The sequence below is a fragment of the Carcharhinus amblyrhynchos genome, chromosome 8 (assembly GCF_965287045.1).
Source record: "Carcharhinus amblyrhynchos chromosome 8, sCarAmb.v2.hapA, whole genome shotgun sequence".
NCBI lineage: Eukaryota > Metazoa > Chordata > Chondrichthyes > Carcharhiniformes > Carcharhinidae > Carcharhinus > Carcharhinus amblyrhynchos.
Window position 1 is genome coordinate 76330757 of NC_137331.1, and position 18976 is coordinate 76349732.

Below are 18976 nucleotides of genomic sequence, written 5' to 3' on the forward strand. Positions count from 1 at the left end.
AGAGTAAGAAAGTTCTTGTCAAGGGACTCCCTGATTTTAGTAGCACTGAGAGCTGGTCCTGGGCTTTGGTGGCACTGAAGAAGAATTATGAGCTGTGAAGAATTGAAGAGAGCATCCTAAATGTTGGTAGCCTTGCAGCTCAATGTAGGCAATAGTGAGAACATTTACTTTGGATCTGAGAAAGACAACCAATAATATTTTCTTAATGGAGAAACTGTGGGAGAAACTTAAGTGACCATGCATGCCAGTCACTTAAATGCAGTAATCAAAAGGCTAATGGAATGTTGGCCTCCCTCTCTCAAGAAGATTGGAATTCAGAATTGATGTTTCAGTTGCAAGGAGTCTTGATCAGATCCCATTTGAAGTATTTCACTCACTTCTATACATGAAAACTGATATCAGCCTTGAAACCGGTACATTGCAGATTCAGGATAGATTGCATAAACTTGACATGTATTTCCTCAAATTTGGAAAGTTGAGGGGTAATCTAATCAAGAGATTTAAATTATAAAACAGATTCAATAGGGTATTTATAAGGAATAGAAAAGAAAAGGGCATACACTTAAAATAAGAATCATAGAAATCATAGAAACCCTAAAGTACAGAAAGAGGCCATTGAGTCTGCACCGACCACAATCCCACCTAGGTCATACCCCAAATCCCTACATATTTACTCACTAATCCTCTAACCTTCACATCTCAGGACATTAGGGGCATTTTTTTTTAGAATGAGCTATTTAGGTGTGATAACAGGAAACATTTCCATGTGAAGGGCAGTGGAAATCAATAATAAGACTTGGATCACATGAAAATTTAAGCATTAAGATAGATAGATTTTTGTTGCATGGGGAATCAAGAGATATTGAACAGATATAGGTAAATGGAGTTAACGTGCAGATTAGTCACAGTTCTAATTGAATGTTGGAACAGACTAAAGGGTTTGAATACTCTACTCCCATTCTTACGTTTTTGTGTTCCTATAGAACATTGAACAGTACAGCACTGTGCAGGCCCTTCAGCCCTCGATGTTGTGCCAAGCTATGTCTGAACCCAAGATCCAAGCTATCCCACTCCCTATCATCCTGGTGTGCTCCACGTGCCTATCCAATAACCGTTTGAAAGTTCCTAAAATGTCCAACTCCACTATCGCAGCAGGCAGTGCATTCCACACCCCAACCACTCTCTGAGTAAAGTACCTATCTTGGACATCCCTCCTACATCTCCCACCATGAACCTTATAGTTATGCCCCGTAGTAACAGCTACATCCACCCGAGGAAATAGTCTCTGCACATCCACTCTATCTATCCCCCTCATCATCTTATAAAGCTCTCTCAGTTTCTGCCTCCATCTTATAAATCTCTCTCAGTTTTTTCCTCCAAATTGTAATTCCCAAAGAAAATTGTAAATTCAAGCTGAAAGAACTACTATCAGCGCTCAACTTTCACTGTGGCTAACCAAAAGTTTGCTTATTTCAGCCTTTATATTTTGCTAATAGGTCAGTTTCAATTAACATTGGATAAAAGCAAATTACTGTGGATGCTGAAATCTGAAACCAAAGGAGAAAATGCTAGAAAATCTCAGCAGTTCTGACAGCATCTGTAAGGAGAGAAAAGAGTTGACATTTCGAGTCCAGGGACACACGACAGCTCTTTTCTCTCCTTCTAGACGCTGCCAGACCTGCTGAGATTTTCCAGCATTTTCTCTTTTGGTTTCAATCAACAAAGACTGTGTACTGGCACCCCTTTTAATCAAATTAAGTTAGGGACAACTCAAAAAAGAAAGTTCCCTAAAAGGAGGGGGAACCACCTGAAACAAAAAACAAAGCAGACTTAAAACAGCAAATTAAAATGTGATTAGAGGAGTCAATAATACACCTCAATCCCTGCAGTGCCCAGCAGGCACAGAAGACATCAACTGTGCCCCGGACACTGCATGCTCCCTTTCCAGGGACACCTGGCCATGAATATAGCCGTGGTAGATAGACTGTCAGGTTGGACGACCCCCTCTATCGTCCGCTGTCTGCACCTGTTGATGGAATGCCTTGCTTAGGCCCAGGAGCAGGTTCATGAGGATGTCCTCCTCCTCCTTCCCTGGCCCCGCCCCACACCCTGCGTCCATAGATCAGGAGCACAGAAACTGAAGTGCAAATAAAACATCAATAAAAGATTTTTGAGGAAACCGAAAAGATTGTGTGTACTGGCAGTGAAATTCAAAATGCAGTTTTAATGAATGACTTCATTGGCTTTTTAAGTATCTTAATTGATTTCCTAACAGATCCAAGGAGGTTCCCCACTCTCCTTGGAACCTGCTCTGATGAAACCTGGAAGAGAATGGGATTCTAGCCTGACATCAGTTTTAGAGTATTTAATTTCCTTCATGTACTAAAATCCAGTTCTTAACTAGGGAAGCTATATCCTACATTGTAAATTTTCTAACTAAGCTAAATTACGCATCCTAAGTTTGATCCCAAGTTTCCCAAAGCCTTAGTGCTGTACCAAAGTTTGGGATGTATTAACGTGTTGTTAGTGGTAATAGCTGTCCAAATTTGTATGTTGTAGATTTGGGGAGAAGTGGTCACTTTTTAGAATGGAACAGAGGCCTGAACAATCTCCATCACCACTCTCTCCCATCTGGCTGATCTTGTTTCTCACTTAACAATTTCTTCTTTGAACTGTGACAAAGTGTCATCCAGACTTGAAACATTGGGTGGGATTTTACAGCCTCGCCCAAAACCATAAAATCCTGCCCAAGGTCAATGGACTTTTACATGGTTCATTGCTCACCCACTCCGATTCCCATGACGGACAGGACGGTAAAATTCTGGCCATTGCTCTACTCTTTCTCCACAGATGCTGTCACACCTGCTGAGATTTTCCAGCATTTTCTGTTCCTGTAAGCTTGAATCTTGTTTGTCTCCCTTGTGAGGAGCATGAATTGGCTTCAATTGGAATTTGGTTTTTGGAACAAGCAAGGAACAGGTTTGGGATTGCCCGGTCCATGCTGAGCATTGGCTTTGTAACTTTAAGGATGGGTGTTAAAAATTTTAAATATGAACTCTGTGTAGAGAACCTGAATATTATTGCACTTTGAAATGTTTGTAAAGTTCTTTAAAATATTTTACGAATAAAGTATATTTTTGCAAAAAAAAGAGTATAACTTTGCAGACTCCAATGTTGGCTTTGTATAAGGTTCCAGACTCTATGATGTTGTAAACTGAAGTGTTGGATTGTGTTTCAATGAACAACCCGTCCTAAGGGGGCGTTGGTGCGCCCAAATTCCCATCTGGCATCGCGCTCTGGACTTCCGGTCAAGATGTCGCCTGGATTGTTTCAGTTTAATGAGGCACGACAGAAATTCAGTGTAAGGAATTTTTTTTTTGTTTTCGTTATTAATCAGACCGTTCTTCAATGTTGGCCCGTGGTGATGAGTATTGTACGGAGTGGGGTTGATTTTGGTTAATTGAGATTGTTGTGGAGGGAGAAGACTGCTGCCATCGAGATCAAACACCCTGATCTGGGTCATGTGGTGCGGCAATAATTTATTATTCGCGCACAGTAAAGTCTACTTTTAATGTATAAAGCTACTACGATCCATGTTTACCGTGTTTCTTGTATTTTCACTTTATCATTTTTAAGAGGGGAGGTAGGTTTTTGTTTAATGAAGTAGGTTGAAAACTAACGGTTGGCCAGATCACCGAGAAAACTTTCTTGATCTTCAAATTGTACGATGTGCACCTGACGGGATAGTTATGGTCTTTATTTAAAGTCACAGCTGAAGATGGTTCCTCTGACTTGCTGCTGCATTCCCTCAAGCCAGTTTAAATGATATACTCGAGTCTCTTGGAGCACGTTTGAAACTGTAACCTTAAAGAATTACCAATGAGCCGTGGCTAAAATATCAAAGTGAAGTGTCAGTCATAAGCATTTGGGTAATGTAACTTGAATAACACACCCACTTTGAGAAGAGGATTTCCTGTGGTCGCATTTGCAGGGGTTGGGGGTCATTGAGTAAAAGATCCCTAGGTAGGGACGGAAACTGCAAATATAGTTCTGGGAACAGTATGAGTTATATGTGGTGCCATGGGGACAGTACAAGCTTGTTTTTGAAGAGATGAGACAGAAATGCAACCCACTAATGGGTTAAGTTGAGGCATCAACTTAAACAATTTATTTATAATTTTGAAATAAACTGGCAACGCAACAAAAATCCTGACAGATTTTTTGATATGCCGTGATTAGTTTACTCAGAGTTGCACATACGGACAGGAATGTACTTAGAAATAGGTTAACCACATGAGCAAATTGCAGTGATCCTACATTTAAATTCATTCTTCTTTCAATTTTTCAAACTAATTTTTAATATCAACAAATTCTCTAACCATGGAAGTGAGCTCCACATCCTTGCAACTCAAGTTTGTCTTGTTCTAAATTTCTTGCATTTAATCTTGTACTCCTGTTCTACACTCAACCTCCAGGAATGATCTATCCTGTCTCATCCTTTCAAATTTTTAAAGCACTTCTATCTTATGCGTTGTAATCTGTGACACTGTCAAATGGGTAATTTTTCAAATGTCTTAAACCTTCACAACTGTATTCCCCTTACTCTACCCCTATAATTGGCGATCTTGTATATCGTTGTAGGATCACATTTCAGGTGATGCCTTTCAAGACTGAAAAGCTTTTTCTGTCTTCCCATATTACGATAGGAAAAAAAACTTTCCACCATCTGTAAGATAGGTACAGAATTCATAGGAATTGAGTGCAAAGATAAGGGACCCATTATCCTGCTTGGGGTAAACTATACAGTGCCAAATATCAGAAGAATCATACAATCCCAATAGTGCAGAAGGAAGCCTTTTGGCCTATCAAGTCTGCACTGACTCTCCAACAGAGCATCCTCCTAGGCCCTACCCCATGACCCTGCATTTTTACCCTGATAATTAATCCCCCTAACCCACACCTGTTGAGACACTAAGAGGCAATTTAGCACGGCCAGTCAACATCTTTGGATTGTGGGGGGATATTGGAGCACCGGAAGAAACCGACTCCAACACAAGAAGAATGTGCAAATTCTATAAAACTGGTCACCCAAGGTTGGAATTGAACCTGGGTCCCCAGCGCTGACAATTATGTAATTTGAGCTATAATTGAGTTGCAGACAGAATAATAACATAGAAGATTTTAACTAACCCCCTTGCAAACTAGTAGGCTGAAGGAGAAAGGGGGATTGACTTTTTTTAGTGGACAGGAATTCTTCCTCATTGTGTAAGAAATCTAACAAGCAAAAAAATCATTGCTGGACCTTTTTAATAGGTAATGAACCAGAGCAGAGAGTAGGAGAGAACTTTGGTAGGCTCATCACAGCATTAGAATGAAGAGTCTCATAAGTATGACAAAGACTGAGGGAAAAATTGGAAAGTGCAAATTGAGGAAATTATCATGGAATTGAAATTAATCTGGGAGAAAATCTTAAAGCAGTGACAAAATACAGTAGTTGTTGATTTTAGGCTAATCAGTAAATTTTGAGAAATACATTTCATTACAATTCAAAAACAAGACAATCACTAAGGGCACTGTGGATGAACAAAGAACTGAAGATAAAATTGTTTAATCAAAACAGACAAGAAATGTTTAGTATAAGAGAGAGAGAGACAAATGGGAACAAAGAAAAAGGCAAAGTGAAATTACAAAACAAAGTTATTAAGGAATAGAAATGAAATAATTTTATCTATGGACACAAATTCAAAGAAGAATCAAAATAGGGATCGGGTCACCGAAGAATGAGCAAGATAAACTCTCATATTGATAGACATGGCAAGTTTTGAATAACTACTTCAGTTCTTTTGTACAAGAAGGAAAAGACGACAAGACATTAGAAAACTTGCTGGCTTGGCAATTAAGTGGCTAATAAATGAATGTGACATGATGCATTATGTTAGGAAAAACAGCAACATTACTTACATCTGAGAAAATAAACTGAATGAAGTAGAAGAACAAAGAAATCTGGCAGGCTGCACAGTAATTGAAGTGCTAATTAAGTATGGATATTTCTAGAGCATAGAATTCAAAAGTAGCAAAACTGTTCTAAACTTGTGTCAAACGCTTACACCTCAGAGTACTGTACCTTAACAGAAGCTTTGGAGAAAGGGCAAAAATGATTTACAATGATGAAAGTAAAATTCAGTCATTACAACTATTGGGAAAGATTGAAAGGTTGAAACTTCCTTTTCTTTAGAAAGGTAAAACTTGGAGGAGCTCTTTAAGTTATGAGTGAGTTGGTCAGCGTTGACATGAAGAGAATGGGTGAGATCTTAACTCGCACAAAACCCATCCACTTGCACAGAATTAAAATTGGACCCAATATTTCCACTTGTGGGAGAATCCAAAACTAAAAACCATAAAGATAGTTACTAATATAGTGAAAAAAGCAGGAGTTGATTTACTAGAGAGTGAATAGAATGTGGAACTCGCTATCCCAGGAAGTGATTGAGGCAAACTATTTCAAAAGGAAACGAGATGAGCACAGTAGAGAAAAGAGAATAGAAAGATATGCTGAAAGGTTGAGGTGAAGTAGGTGGAATGGGATGAGACTCCCAATGGCTTGGAGTGTACACAGGATCAATGAACTAATCAAAATGGTCTGTTTCTGTGTTGTCTAATTTATGGAGTTCAATGTAACTTCGACCCTTGACTCTCAGAATCAGCCTTGTGGGTTTTTTTCTACACTCACTAGAATGTTTTTTCTGTGTCTCGATCAGAGCATAGGCATGTCATTCAATGACTGAACAGAACTGACTTTAGGAGTGGCATGGTAGCACAGTGGTTTAGGACTGCTGCCTCACAGGGTTCAATTCCAGCCTCATTGTTGATTTTGCACATTCTCCCCATGTCTGCATGGGCTTTGGTCCGGGTGCTTTGGTTTCTTCCCACGGTGCAATGATGTGCGGGTTAGATTGATTGGCCGTGCTAAATTGACCCTTAGTGTTGGGGATTAGCAGAGTAAATATGTGGGATTACACAAATAGGGTCTGAATGGGATTGTGGTAAGTGCAGACTCAATGAACCAAATGGTCGCCTCCTGTAGGGATTCTATGATCCTATTCTCTGAACTACTGTACCATTTGATCATGGCTTTCTCTGAGTTGTGTTGTACTGTTTTGAGTATGTCATTCAGCTTTTGATGAGTTCCGTTGGCTGATATGCCATTGGACATGTTAGAATCATAGGATCCGTACAGGCAAAATTCAATTTGTAGCTATTCCAATTCTATTCAGGAAATACTTGTTCCTGTATTTATTTCCTATTTGCAGTAGCTCACGCTTGCATTAAATTTAATTTTCTATTGTTCTGTCCAGTTAAAGTTTTGTCTGGCTCGCTGTGTAGTTAATGAACTTCTAGTTTGGTGCCATCTGCAAACTTGCATGAAGTTACAGATCTAATTTGTTGACTTAATTTGGAAACAGCCATAGTTCTAACAACAATCCCTGCAGCATCCCTGTGTGTCTGTCACCAATGAGCACCTTTCAAGGAAATTACAATTGATTCCCAAAACTTACTGTAGGTGTCCAAAGCTTTGCCATTAATTGGTCGGCATTTGTGTGGGACCTTGCAGTTAAACACAGCAGCCAGCTGCATACAGCAAAATCCCATACACAGCAATAAGATGCATGACCAAATAACCTGAGACCAGCTGTAGATGTAATTGTCCATGCCTTTCAACTGGAACAATTATTCCTTTTCTCTTCACTCTAGAGTTTTGTATCTGGCAAGTTGTGAACGTGTGGATCTTTACAAAACATTTAAATTAAACTTTCATATGCTGTCAGATCACCTGTGTCATTAGTCATGATTGGTGGCAGATAATCTGAAGGAAAGGCCAGAAGAAATTATCCAAGTTAACTGAAACTATACAAAATGTTATTTACCAACTGAAATCACTGCTTTGTTTATTTTGTTGAAACTACTAATTCCATCTGAGATGATCTTACAATTTATCTCCTTCACTACATTTCAATTGGCATCAGCAGTTCAATTTTGAGCCTACTTTCCTTGTGATTGTACCATTCCCTGCATGCTAAGTTGATCAAGCTTCAGATAGGTGGAACTGGGTAGTAGAAAACTGGGCTTACAAAATTTGTTTTGACAGTTATAAAAGGTTGTTAATTCACTGTCACTGAATTAACTTTTAATTAGGTAACTTTGACAACACTTTGACTATATACATGAAATGACTTTATGAGCTTCATTACAGTTATCTTTCATTTTACTAGATTTGTACAAAAGAAGCCCTGAACAGCAAGACTGTCAAGCCACTAATTCTTATCTTCAGTCAGTTGAGTGGTGGGTAAGTGAATTAACATTTTAGCTTGGACATTTAAAACTTAGTGCTTTGAATGGAGTAACATTTGGCATTTATATGATTATCATTCTAGAACTTGAAAAGAGGTTCTGGTTAGAGATTATGAACAGCTAGGAGTTAAATTGAAAAGAGAAACTGAAAAGTAATAATCTCTGGATTATTACCTGAATCAGATAGAAGTTGGGTAAATAAATTTATTGGGTAAATGCATGACTTAGAGATTGGTATGAGAGAAGTGGAATTTGATTCACTGGTATTCATCAGTACCAGTACTGGGGAAAGCGAAAACTGTACTGTTGGAATGGTCTTCACCAAACCATGCTAGGACTAGTGTTCTGATGAGTCATAGAACTAAGATGGTAAAGAGGACTTTAAATAGTGAAAGCGAAGAATAAAGCAAATAAATTGAAGCGAGAAAACAAGGCAAGAGAGCAGGGTAGCAAAAAGGGAATTGATAATCTGAGTGTGGCAGGGAGTGCGGCAGGTATCCGCTCACCTGACGAAGGGGCAAACCCTGAAAGCTTGTGGGTCTACTATCAAATAAACGTGTTGGACTTTAACCTGGTGTTGTGAGACTTCTTACTGTGTTTACCCCAGTCCAACACCAGCATCTCCACATCGTGGCAGAGAGAGACGGAGCATATAAATCGAAGAGTGTGGCAGTAGTAATGCTGGTGGTTGCAAAAATAATAAGCTAGAATTAGAGGCTGTCTTATCTGAATGTACATAATAATCACAAAAAGATAGATGATTTGCAGGCACAAATGGAAAACAGCTATGATCTAATTGCCATTTCAGAGACATGTTATTGGGTGACCTGAACATTCAAGGGTATTCAACATTTTGGAAGGATAGGCAAAAGGTAAAGGATGTGGGCTAGCACTGTAAATAAAGCATGAGATCAGTACATTAAGAAAGGGACTTTGATCGAAGAGTGAGATGCAAAATCAGTTTGCATGGCGCTAAGAAACAGTACAGGGCAGCAAAATATTCGTAAGATTTGCTTGTAGACCACCAAATTGTAGTGGTAATGTAGGGCATTGTATATATTGGGAAGTTAGAAGTGCATGTAACAATGATAATATAGTAAGCATGAGGAGTTCCATACACATATAGATTGGAGAATCTAATTAGCCTGAATGCTATGGAGGACAACTTTCTAGAATGCATAGATGGTTTTCCAGAACAGTGTGCTGACGAACCATCAAGGGAGTAGGCTATTTTAGATGTAATATTGCATGATGGGAAAGAGCTAATTAATAACCTTGTTGTAAAAAGAGCTTCTATAGTTACCATAATATGATAAAATTAAAGTGGACTCTTTAATCTAAACAAAGGAAGCTTCAAAGATATGATGGACAATTGGCTATGGAAGAAACTATATTAAAAGATGTGGCAGTAGGCAAGCAAAAGCTAGTATTCAAAGAATTAATACATGGTTTAAGTAAAAAAGCAAAGTAAAATAAAGTTTATTTATTAGTCTCAAGTAAGTCTTACATTAGCACTGAAGTTACTGTGAAATTCCCCTAGTCATCACAATCTGGCACCTGTTCGGGTTAATGCACCTAACTAGCACGTCTTCCAACAAAGTTACATTCCTTTGAGGCACAATACTCAACTGGAAAGATGATCCAGATGTAGTCAATGAGAAGTTAAAGATTTTATTAAGTCAAAGGAAGAGACTTGTAAAGTTTTTAGAAAAAGTATTTAGCCTAAGGATTGGGGCATTTTAGAATCCTGCAAAGAAGGACCAAGAAACAGATAAAAAGAAAATAGAATGAAAATAAACTAACAGGAAACATTAACAGAGTAAAAGCTTCTATGGGTATGTAAAAGGAATAGGTTAGCAAAGACAACTGTGGGCCCCTGATGCAGAGACAGCACAGGAGAATATGTAATGAGCAATAAGGAAATAGGAGACGAACTAAAGAAATACTGTGTCTTTCTCCATGGAGAAAAATACAAAAATCCTCCCAGGAATACTTGAAAACCAAGGGACTGGTGGGAATGAGGGACTGAAAGAAATTAGCATTAGTAAAAAAAAAAGTACTAGGGATATTAATGGGACTGAAAGTTGACAAATTCCTTGACAATCTCAGAATTTTGAAAGAAGTAGCTATGGAGATGGTGGATGTATTGGTGGACATCTTCCAAAATTCCATAGATCCCAGAACAGTTCCTGTAGATTGGAAGGTGGCAAATGTCAGCCAACTATTTAAGAAGGGAGAAACATAGAAAGTAGAAGCAGGAGTAGGCCATTCGGTCCTTTGAGCCTGCTCTGCCATGCATTTTGATCATGGCTGATCGTCAAATTTGATATCCTGATCCCCTCCCCTTCCTTTTCCCATATCCCTTTAGCCCGAAGAGCGATATCTAATTTCTTCTTAAAATCAGACAACATTTTGGCCGCAATTACATTCTGTGGTAGTGAATTCCACGCATTCACCACCCTCTGGCTGAACAAATTTCTCCTCACCTTAGTTCTAAAAGGTTTACTCCTAATCTTCAAACTATGATCCCCTCGTTCTGGAGCCCCCCTCATTTGGGAACATTCTTCCTGAATCTACCCTGTCAATCCCTGTTAGAATTTTATAAGTTTCTATGTGATCCGTTCTCGGTCTTCTAAACTCCAATGAATATAAGTTTAATTGACTTAGTCTCTCTTCATATGACAGACCTGCCATCTCTGGAATCAGCCCGGTAAACCTTCGCTGTAATCTTCTATAGCAAGATAAGGAGACTAAAACTGCACACGCTACTCTAGGTGTGGCCTCACCAACGCCCTTTACAAATGCAGCAAAACATCCCTACCCCTATACGCAAATCCTCTCGCTATGAAAGCTAGCAATATCATTTGCCTTCTTTACTGCCTGCTGTACTTACATGCTTACTTTGAGCGACTGATGTGTGAGTACTCCAAGGTCCAGTTGAGTATCCACCTCTCAGTTTATACCCATTCAAGTAATAATCTGTCTTCCTTTTATTGCTTTCAATGATGGACTCACATTTATCCACATTGTACTGCATCTGCCATGCACATACTCAGCCTGTCCAAATCACTCTGAAACATCTCTGCATCTTCCTCACAGCTCACTCTCCTAACCAACTCTGTATCATTTGCAAATTTGGAGATAATACATTTAGTTCTGTCTTCCAAATCATTAATATACAATGCGAACAGTTGGGGTTCTGGCACAGATTCCTGTGGAACACTATTAGTCTGTGACTGCCAATCAGAAAAAGGCTCATTTATGCCAACTCTTTGATTCCTATCTGTTAACCAGCTTCCTATCCCTCTCGACACTACCTGCAATCCCATGTGCTTTAACTTTACATAGTAGTCTGTTAGGTCAGACCTTGTCGAAAACTGCCTGAAAGGCTAAACCACATCCGCTGATTCTCCTCAGTCAACTCTACTAGTTACATCTTCAAAAAATTCCAATAGATTCGTCAAGCATGATTTCCCTTTTGCTGACTTTGTCTGATTATACACTGCCTTCCAAACGCCAAGTTATGAAATCCTTGATAAGAGACTCCAGAAACTTGCCCGGTACTGATGTTAGACTCACTGGTCTATAGTTCCCTGTTTTCTCTCTACCTCCCTTTTTGAATAGCAGGCTTACATTAGCTACCCTCCAATCTGTAGGAACTATTCCAGAATCCAAAGAATTTTGGAAAATAACCACCAATGGACCTACTATTTCCAGAGCCACTTCCTTAGGTACTCTGGGATGAAGATTATCAGGACCTGAAAATTTATCCACCTTCAATCCCACCATTTCTCCAAATTGGAGGGAGAGAGGAAACATGGAACCATAGATTGATTAGCCTGATATCAGTAGAATGGAAAATTCTAGAGTCTGTCATGGATTAGTGAAAGGAGTTAATGTTTGACAAACCTGTTCATGTTTTTTGTGGATGTAACAAAATAGATACATGGGGGGAGCCAATGGATGTAGGGTATTTCGGATTTTCAGAAGGCTTCTGATAGGGTCCCACACAGGTTATTAAGCAAAATTATAGCAAATGTAATTGAGGATGATAGCCAGAGGAGGAATGAGAATTGGTTAATAGTCAGAAAACAAAGTAGAAATAGGTCATTATCAGGTTGGCAGACTGTGGCTACTGGGGTACTATGAGGCTTGAGCCCCAGCTATTCACAATCTATATCTATGATTTGGATTTGGTGACAAAATGTATTAACATAAAACTAGATGGGAATTTGAGTTGTGAAGAGAATACAAAAAGGCTTCACAGGGATTTAGATAGACAAAGTGAGTAAGCAAGAACACGGCAATGGAATATGATATGGAAAAATGTGAAGTTATCCACTTGGGTACGAAAAGCAAAAATGCAGAGTATTTATTAAATGAGATTGAGAAATGCTGATGTTCAAAGGGACCTGGATGTCCTTGTTCATGATTCATTGAAAGCCACGTGCAGGTGCAACAAGAAATTAGGCAAATGATATATTGACCATTATTGCAATAAGATTTGCGTGAAGGATTAAATAAGTTTTGCTGCAATTGTTTAGAGCTGCCTTGAGGTGACATCTGGAGTATTTTGATCTCTATACCCAAGCAAGGATATACTTGCCTTAAAGGGAATGTAGTGGCAGTGACAGTTCACCAGACTGATTGCTGGGAAGGCTGGATTGTCTGGTGAACAAAAGACAAAGAACAATGAACAATACAGCACAGGAATAGGCCCTTAGAACCAGGATTTGTAGTCTCAAACAAGGTAGGCTGTTTAGAACTGAGGTGAGGAGGTATTTCCTGACTCAGGATGGTGAATGTTTTAAAATTTCTAACCTAGAGGGCTATGGAGGCTTTTTCATTGAGTATTTTCAAGACAGAAATGGATAAATTTCTTGATTATAAGATGAAAATCATGCAGAAAAATGGCATTGAGGTAGAAGATTAGCCATGATCTGATTGAATAGACAATTAGGCTATAGGAGATGAATGGCATACTCCTGTGTTACTTTCAGAGGGTGGAATGTTTTTAAGAATGTATGCTCTCTTTGTTTCAATGCAGTGAAACAGAAAAGAAAACAACTTTGGATCAGGCATTCAGAGGTGTTCTTGAAGAAAAAATTGTAAGTTTCAATGGAATTCTGTCATATGTGGCAGAGATATTTCTCCTACAATTTTAGGCACTGCATATAATGATGACTATGAAATGCTAATGGGCTTCAGAACAAACTGAGCAGTCAGAAAAAAACTTCCTTTTAAAGTGTCATGCAGTATATTCATCAATTAGAGGCACAGTTGTTTTAGCCTGCATGGAAGAACTTGTGACAGAAGAATAAAGTATCAGTGGCACTGGACACAATACTGCCAGATAGGCCCTTTCCCATAATCCAATGAGATTTAAAGCTGGGAAGTAAAACAAAAAAAAGCAAGTAGCCTTACTCTTTTTTTGATCAAAATACCAGAACCGGAGAGATTTGATTTTGCGGAATTTACCATCAGAACTATTCTTCAAGATTATCTAGCAAATTGTTTGATATTGTATTCAAACACAGAAAATTTTGATTTGCGATAGGGTAAATAGAAGCATTCCTATCATGGGGAAGATGAATGTTCTTCCAGGTTTCACCTTATCAGGATGGCTCAGTGATTAGCACTGTTGCCTCACAGCACCAGAGACCCACGTTCAATTGCAGCTTCAGCTAACTGTCTGTGTGGAGTTTGCACATTCTCCTTGTGTAGGTTTCCTCTGGGTGCTCAGCTTCCTCCCACTGTCCAAAAATGTGCAAGTTAGGTTGATTGGCCAAGCTCAGTTGCCTCTTGCTGTAGGGGGCATTAGCAGGATAAATATATGGGGTTATGAGGTGGGATTGTTGTTGGTGCAGACTCAATTGCCAAATGGCCCCTCTCTGCATTGTAGGGGTTCTATTCTATGATGCTATTTCCTGAATTGTGAACGGTAGTACCCTATGTTGTTTATTGATATATCTCAGTTTATTTTTATTGGCCTCAATTTTGCAGTTGGCAGCAAATTATGGATTTCCCCTTTCCTGACATTAGTTTGATCTGGTGTCCAAGTGAAGGCATTCTCAAGTTATCCATTAACTGAATCGTAGATAGAATCATAAAACCCTACAGTGCAGAAGGAGGCCCTTCGGCCCATTGAGTCTGCACCTAACACAATCCCACGCAGGCCCTATCCCCATATCATACCCACTAATCCCTCTAACCTACGCATCCCCGGACACTAAGGGGCAATTTCTTAGCACGGCCAATCAACCTAACCCCCACATCTTTGGACTGTGGGAGGAAACCGGAGTACCTGGAGGAAACCCACGCAGACACGAGGAGAACGTGCAAACTCCACACAAACAGTTACCTGAGCTGGGAATCGAACCCAGGACCCTAGAGCTGTGAAGCAGCAGTGCTAACCACTGTGCTACCATGCCACCCGAACAGTGATACAATAAACAGGGTGTACAGCCAGTGGCATTGAAATATTCTCAGACGTAAGACTGGGAAGTAAAATGCACTGAATTCTTCATTTTTAATTAAAGTTTTGCTGACAGCAAAATAAAAAATTGGGACATATGCATAGATTTAGGTAGAAAATGAAATATCATAACAAACCTTTCTTAAATAAACTATTTTTATCTTTTTATCTTGGCAGAGATATTGGATATTTCACAAATATAAGCATAGTTTTTCAGGGCCAGTAAGGCTGGTCCACAGTAATTATGAGCTTAGTGTATCATTAAAAATCCAGTTTCATCTCATGAATTCTATTTGATTCTAGTCTAGGAGTAATTCACTCACACACCATATAGTGAAATACACATTATTTAACAGCACCTCTGGACTCCCATGTTTTGCTGCATATGTGCAATCTTTAGAAGTTGCACTTAGTGACTTTATGCTTCCCTATAGGTTATGATTTCTGAATCCTCCAAAACTGGAATCAAGTATCTGTATAATCTCTATCTGATTGTAAGATAGCAAGCAAACTGAAATAGATAAATTAAGTTGAAAAGAAACATTTCTAAAAATGAAATGTATTTGCTTTCAAGCTTATTGAATTTTTATTGGACAAGGATTTATTTTCTTTTCATTCTGCGGACATGGGTGTCACTTGGAAGGACAGCATTTGTTGTCCATCCCCAGTTGTCCTTGAGAAGTTGGATTGGTAAAGTTGCTCCCATTATATTAGGCAAGGAATTCTAAGATTTTGATCCAACAACAATGAAGGTATTGCTAGATAACCAATTGATTACGTAGTTGCCCACTTTTTGTCACTTAATAACATGTTTTTTTGGCATTGAATTCTTGACAGTCTTCCAGAAAAGAGTGACTGATCATTTCATTTTGAATCAAACTAAATATTGTTTAATTCCAGGTCTGATAACTAGGACAATTTTAACTTTTGTTGTTCAGGTTATTCTGATCTGTTTTACATGCCTTATATTTAATGGCGCATAGTCTAATTGGATTAGAAATGTTATGACCTGAAACAAACTTTTAATATTGTTGAACGTGCGGGCTTTAGTAATTTTGTTCTTGGTGCCTTTTTTTTCCCTTTTTTCAGTTAGACCAAGGGGAATGTGAAGATTTCTTGTCCATTATCTCTCTTAGTATTAATGGAGTCACAGAAGGTAATTGTATATTCAAATGTTTATTCAAAATTAGTACCATTATTCAATATTGAACCACTGTACAGTGTTAAAATGTTTGAACATAATCAAGGATATTTAGATAGGGGATTTTCACAGTAACTTCGTTGCAGAGTGAATGTAAGCCTACTTGTGACTAATAAATAAACTTAGCTTTATTTTAGGTAGCTAATGTACCATTGTCAAATTATTATGTGCAATCTAAGAATGTGACATAGGAGCAGGAATAACCATTTGGCCCTTTTGAACTTGCATTATCACCATGTCTTCTGATTACCTTTGTATCCAAAAGTCTATTGATCTGTGTCTTGAATATACTCACCAATTAGGTATCTGCAGTTCTTTGGAGCAGAAAATTCAAACTATCGCAAGTAAGAAATTTCTGTTCACCTCACTCTGAAATTACTCCCTGTTATGGGACTGTGAACCGTAGACTCTCCATCCAGCCAGGGGAAACATCCTCCCAACATTTGTCCTGTCAAGACTCTTAAGAATTTTATGTTTCAATGCATTAAAGCATGAAAACCAACAGAATTGCCTGGCCTATTCTTGTTTACTTCCTAACACTTACAGTTCAATCTGCTGGAGGTTGGGGAAATGGTTACTTGCACATGCTGTCAGCAAGGGTGATAACATGAAGTGAGGATAACAAGGCTTAACTAATAAGGGTGGAAAGTTAATTAATACTAATTTCAGTTTTGAATATCAATGAACTTCTAATCCTTTACAAAAATGAAAGTTGACGATCCCTTTCTCTTAAAAATATTGATGGCTTTATTCACAATATTTAAATGCCTAATCTTCTCATCCTACCTGGCAGAGAAGCGAGATCTCATTTCTCTTTTAAGACCCCTATTTAAATCATCAATATGTTACCTATGATGAAATATTGCTAGTTTTGATTCCTCATCATGAATGCTTTGTATTATAGACTTTAGTATCTGCCACCATTTATAATTTTGAAATCTTGTTGCCCTCTTCAATCCAGCGAATAATTAGAGTGCTGAAAGTGTAAAGTAAACATTTTAATTTATTAGTGGAAGAACATTTAGTTTTCACTAGGGGCAGAATAGCACTACTGCTTAATAGCATGTTTATTCTAACTTAGCAAATATGTTATGCTGTGATAACTTGATAACTTTAGTGCTCATTCTGTGCCTGTATAGGTATTTGCTCTGCAACAACACCGTTTCTATTGCTTGGTGATGTTCTTGATTGCCTTCCTCTTGACCAGTGTGACAAAATATTCACTTTTGTTGAAAAAAATGTTGCAACTTGGAAATCTGTAAGTAAAGTAATGATTCAATGAAAACAGTTCAGATGAAATAATAGACAATTTAATTTTGATCACTTGTTTCCTGAAGTACATACACTGCAGTTTAGTTTCTACAAGCTAATTAATTGGTGATTCTTTTTAATGAGTGAAAATAAAACTGAAAAAAAGTATCTCGGGAATCTTAGTCATGTAACAGCATTGAGAGACACCTCTAATTATTTCATTTTCAGAACAGTAGAGACTTACATTCATGTCCTGGTTAATGATAGAAATAAAATCCAAGAAGATGGAGGAATTATTTTGAAAATCGAAGTGCACCAATAGCCTACTGAAACCTCTCTAAATGTAAATGAAAATAGTCTGCCATTAGCAGTAAAAGAGCATACGAAAGACATCCCACTACCCCTAATTTCTTTCGTAGCATTGTCCTAAATTTTTTTTGGGGACATCTCCATAGGCATTAACAGTCATCTGGTATCTTAACAAGATGACATGCAAGTCCAGCTGATGTGTTGCATGGTTTTGGCTTCCAGAAACACCGCAGCTGAGATTAATTCTCAGCTACCCTCATGGACACTTTACAATATGGAACAATGGATTTGCTGATGTTTGTATTACAAAAAATTGTAGTTGCCCTGATGTCCCTGCTGGAATTTGCTAATTCATGTATGGCTTAGAGGCATTCTAGAATATATATTTGCCCACTGTGCCATTGAGGCAATTTTAACCCTATTTATATGATTTGCATCATAATATTGAGAGACTTTTAGAAGAGTGAGAGTTACAGGGGATTTGGTTTAGCTCAGTTGGCTGGATGGCTGGTTTGTGATGCTGAGTGATGCCAGTAGCTTGGGTTCACTTCTCTACCAGCTGAGGATATTCATGAAGGCCTCACCTTCTTGACCCTGCCTGTCGTCTGAGATCTGGTCATCATCAGGTTTCTTCTTCACCAGTCAGTCCTCTCTCTCAAAAGGGGGCAAGCAGTCCTTTGAAGCTATAGAGACTTTACCTGAGAGAATTTCATTATTGGTTGCGCCTTCAGTGATTAAGCATTTTTAATAGACAGTCAAAATTTTAAAAATCATGCCAATAAATAGATGTTAAATAATTGCAAGTATGCTCAATACTCTCTCAATCCAGATGAACATCACTTGTTGAACCAGAATAGTTATAAAATTGGACAAGAACCAGCTTCATGGAAGCAACTGCATGTCTAAATTTAAATTGGAATCATAGCAGAATAGGATTAAAATGCTCATGTGCTGATTCTTGTTCACTTTGCCAAGTATTTAGTTGCAGGACCATGTGCTGCTGTAATGTTTTTTCTCTTCAGGCGCTTATTCAATTTGCTGATGAAAGCCCCAACTGCTTCCACCACAATCTCAGGTTGTGCATTCCAGACCCTAACCACTTGCTAAATTTAAAAAGGTTTTCCCCACGTATTGCAACTGGTTCTTTTGCCATTCACCTCAAACCAGTGTCCACTGTTTCTCAACCCTTCCGCCAACAGAAAGCTTCTATCTGCTCCATTTAAACCCTTCTTGATTTTACACTCTTCTTTCAAATCTCTCAATCTTTTTAAGGACAACAGCCCCAATTCTCCAATCTACTCATATAACTGAACCCATTTTTGTGAATATTTTTTGTGCCTTCTCTAAAGCCTGCACATCCTTTCTCAAGTGTGATGCCCACGATTGGAAAT

At 38.4% G+C, this 18976-nt stretch overlaps 1 protein-coding gene across 3 annotated transcripts in view; it reads left to right on the forward strand.

The window, feature by feature from the left end:
- The window catches only part of thoc1 (THO complex 1), a 67457-nt gene that overhangs the window by 7725 nt on the left and 40756 nt on the right, over positions 1–18976 (forward strand). The window contains exons 2-6 of one of the 3 annotated variants that reach the window (XM_080194289.1): positions 3190–3361; positions 8271–8344; positions 13397–13457; positions 15914–15980; positions 17165–17283. In XM_080194289.1, the coding sequence (XP_080050415.1) occupies positions 3314–3361; positions 8271–8344; positions 13397–13457; positions 15914–15980; positions 17165–17283 (369 nt within the window). In that variant the 5' untranslated portion in view covers positions 3190–3313. Of the gene's footprint in view, positions 1–1720; positions 3362–8270; positions 8345–13396; positions 13458–15913; positions 15981–17164; positions 17284–18976 lie in introns of those variants that run through there. The other 2 variants (XM_080194290.1, XM_080194291.1) reach the window with 2 other exon arrangements.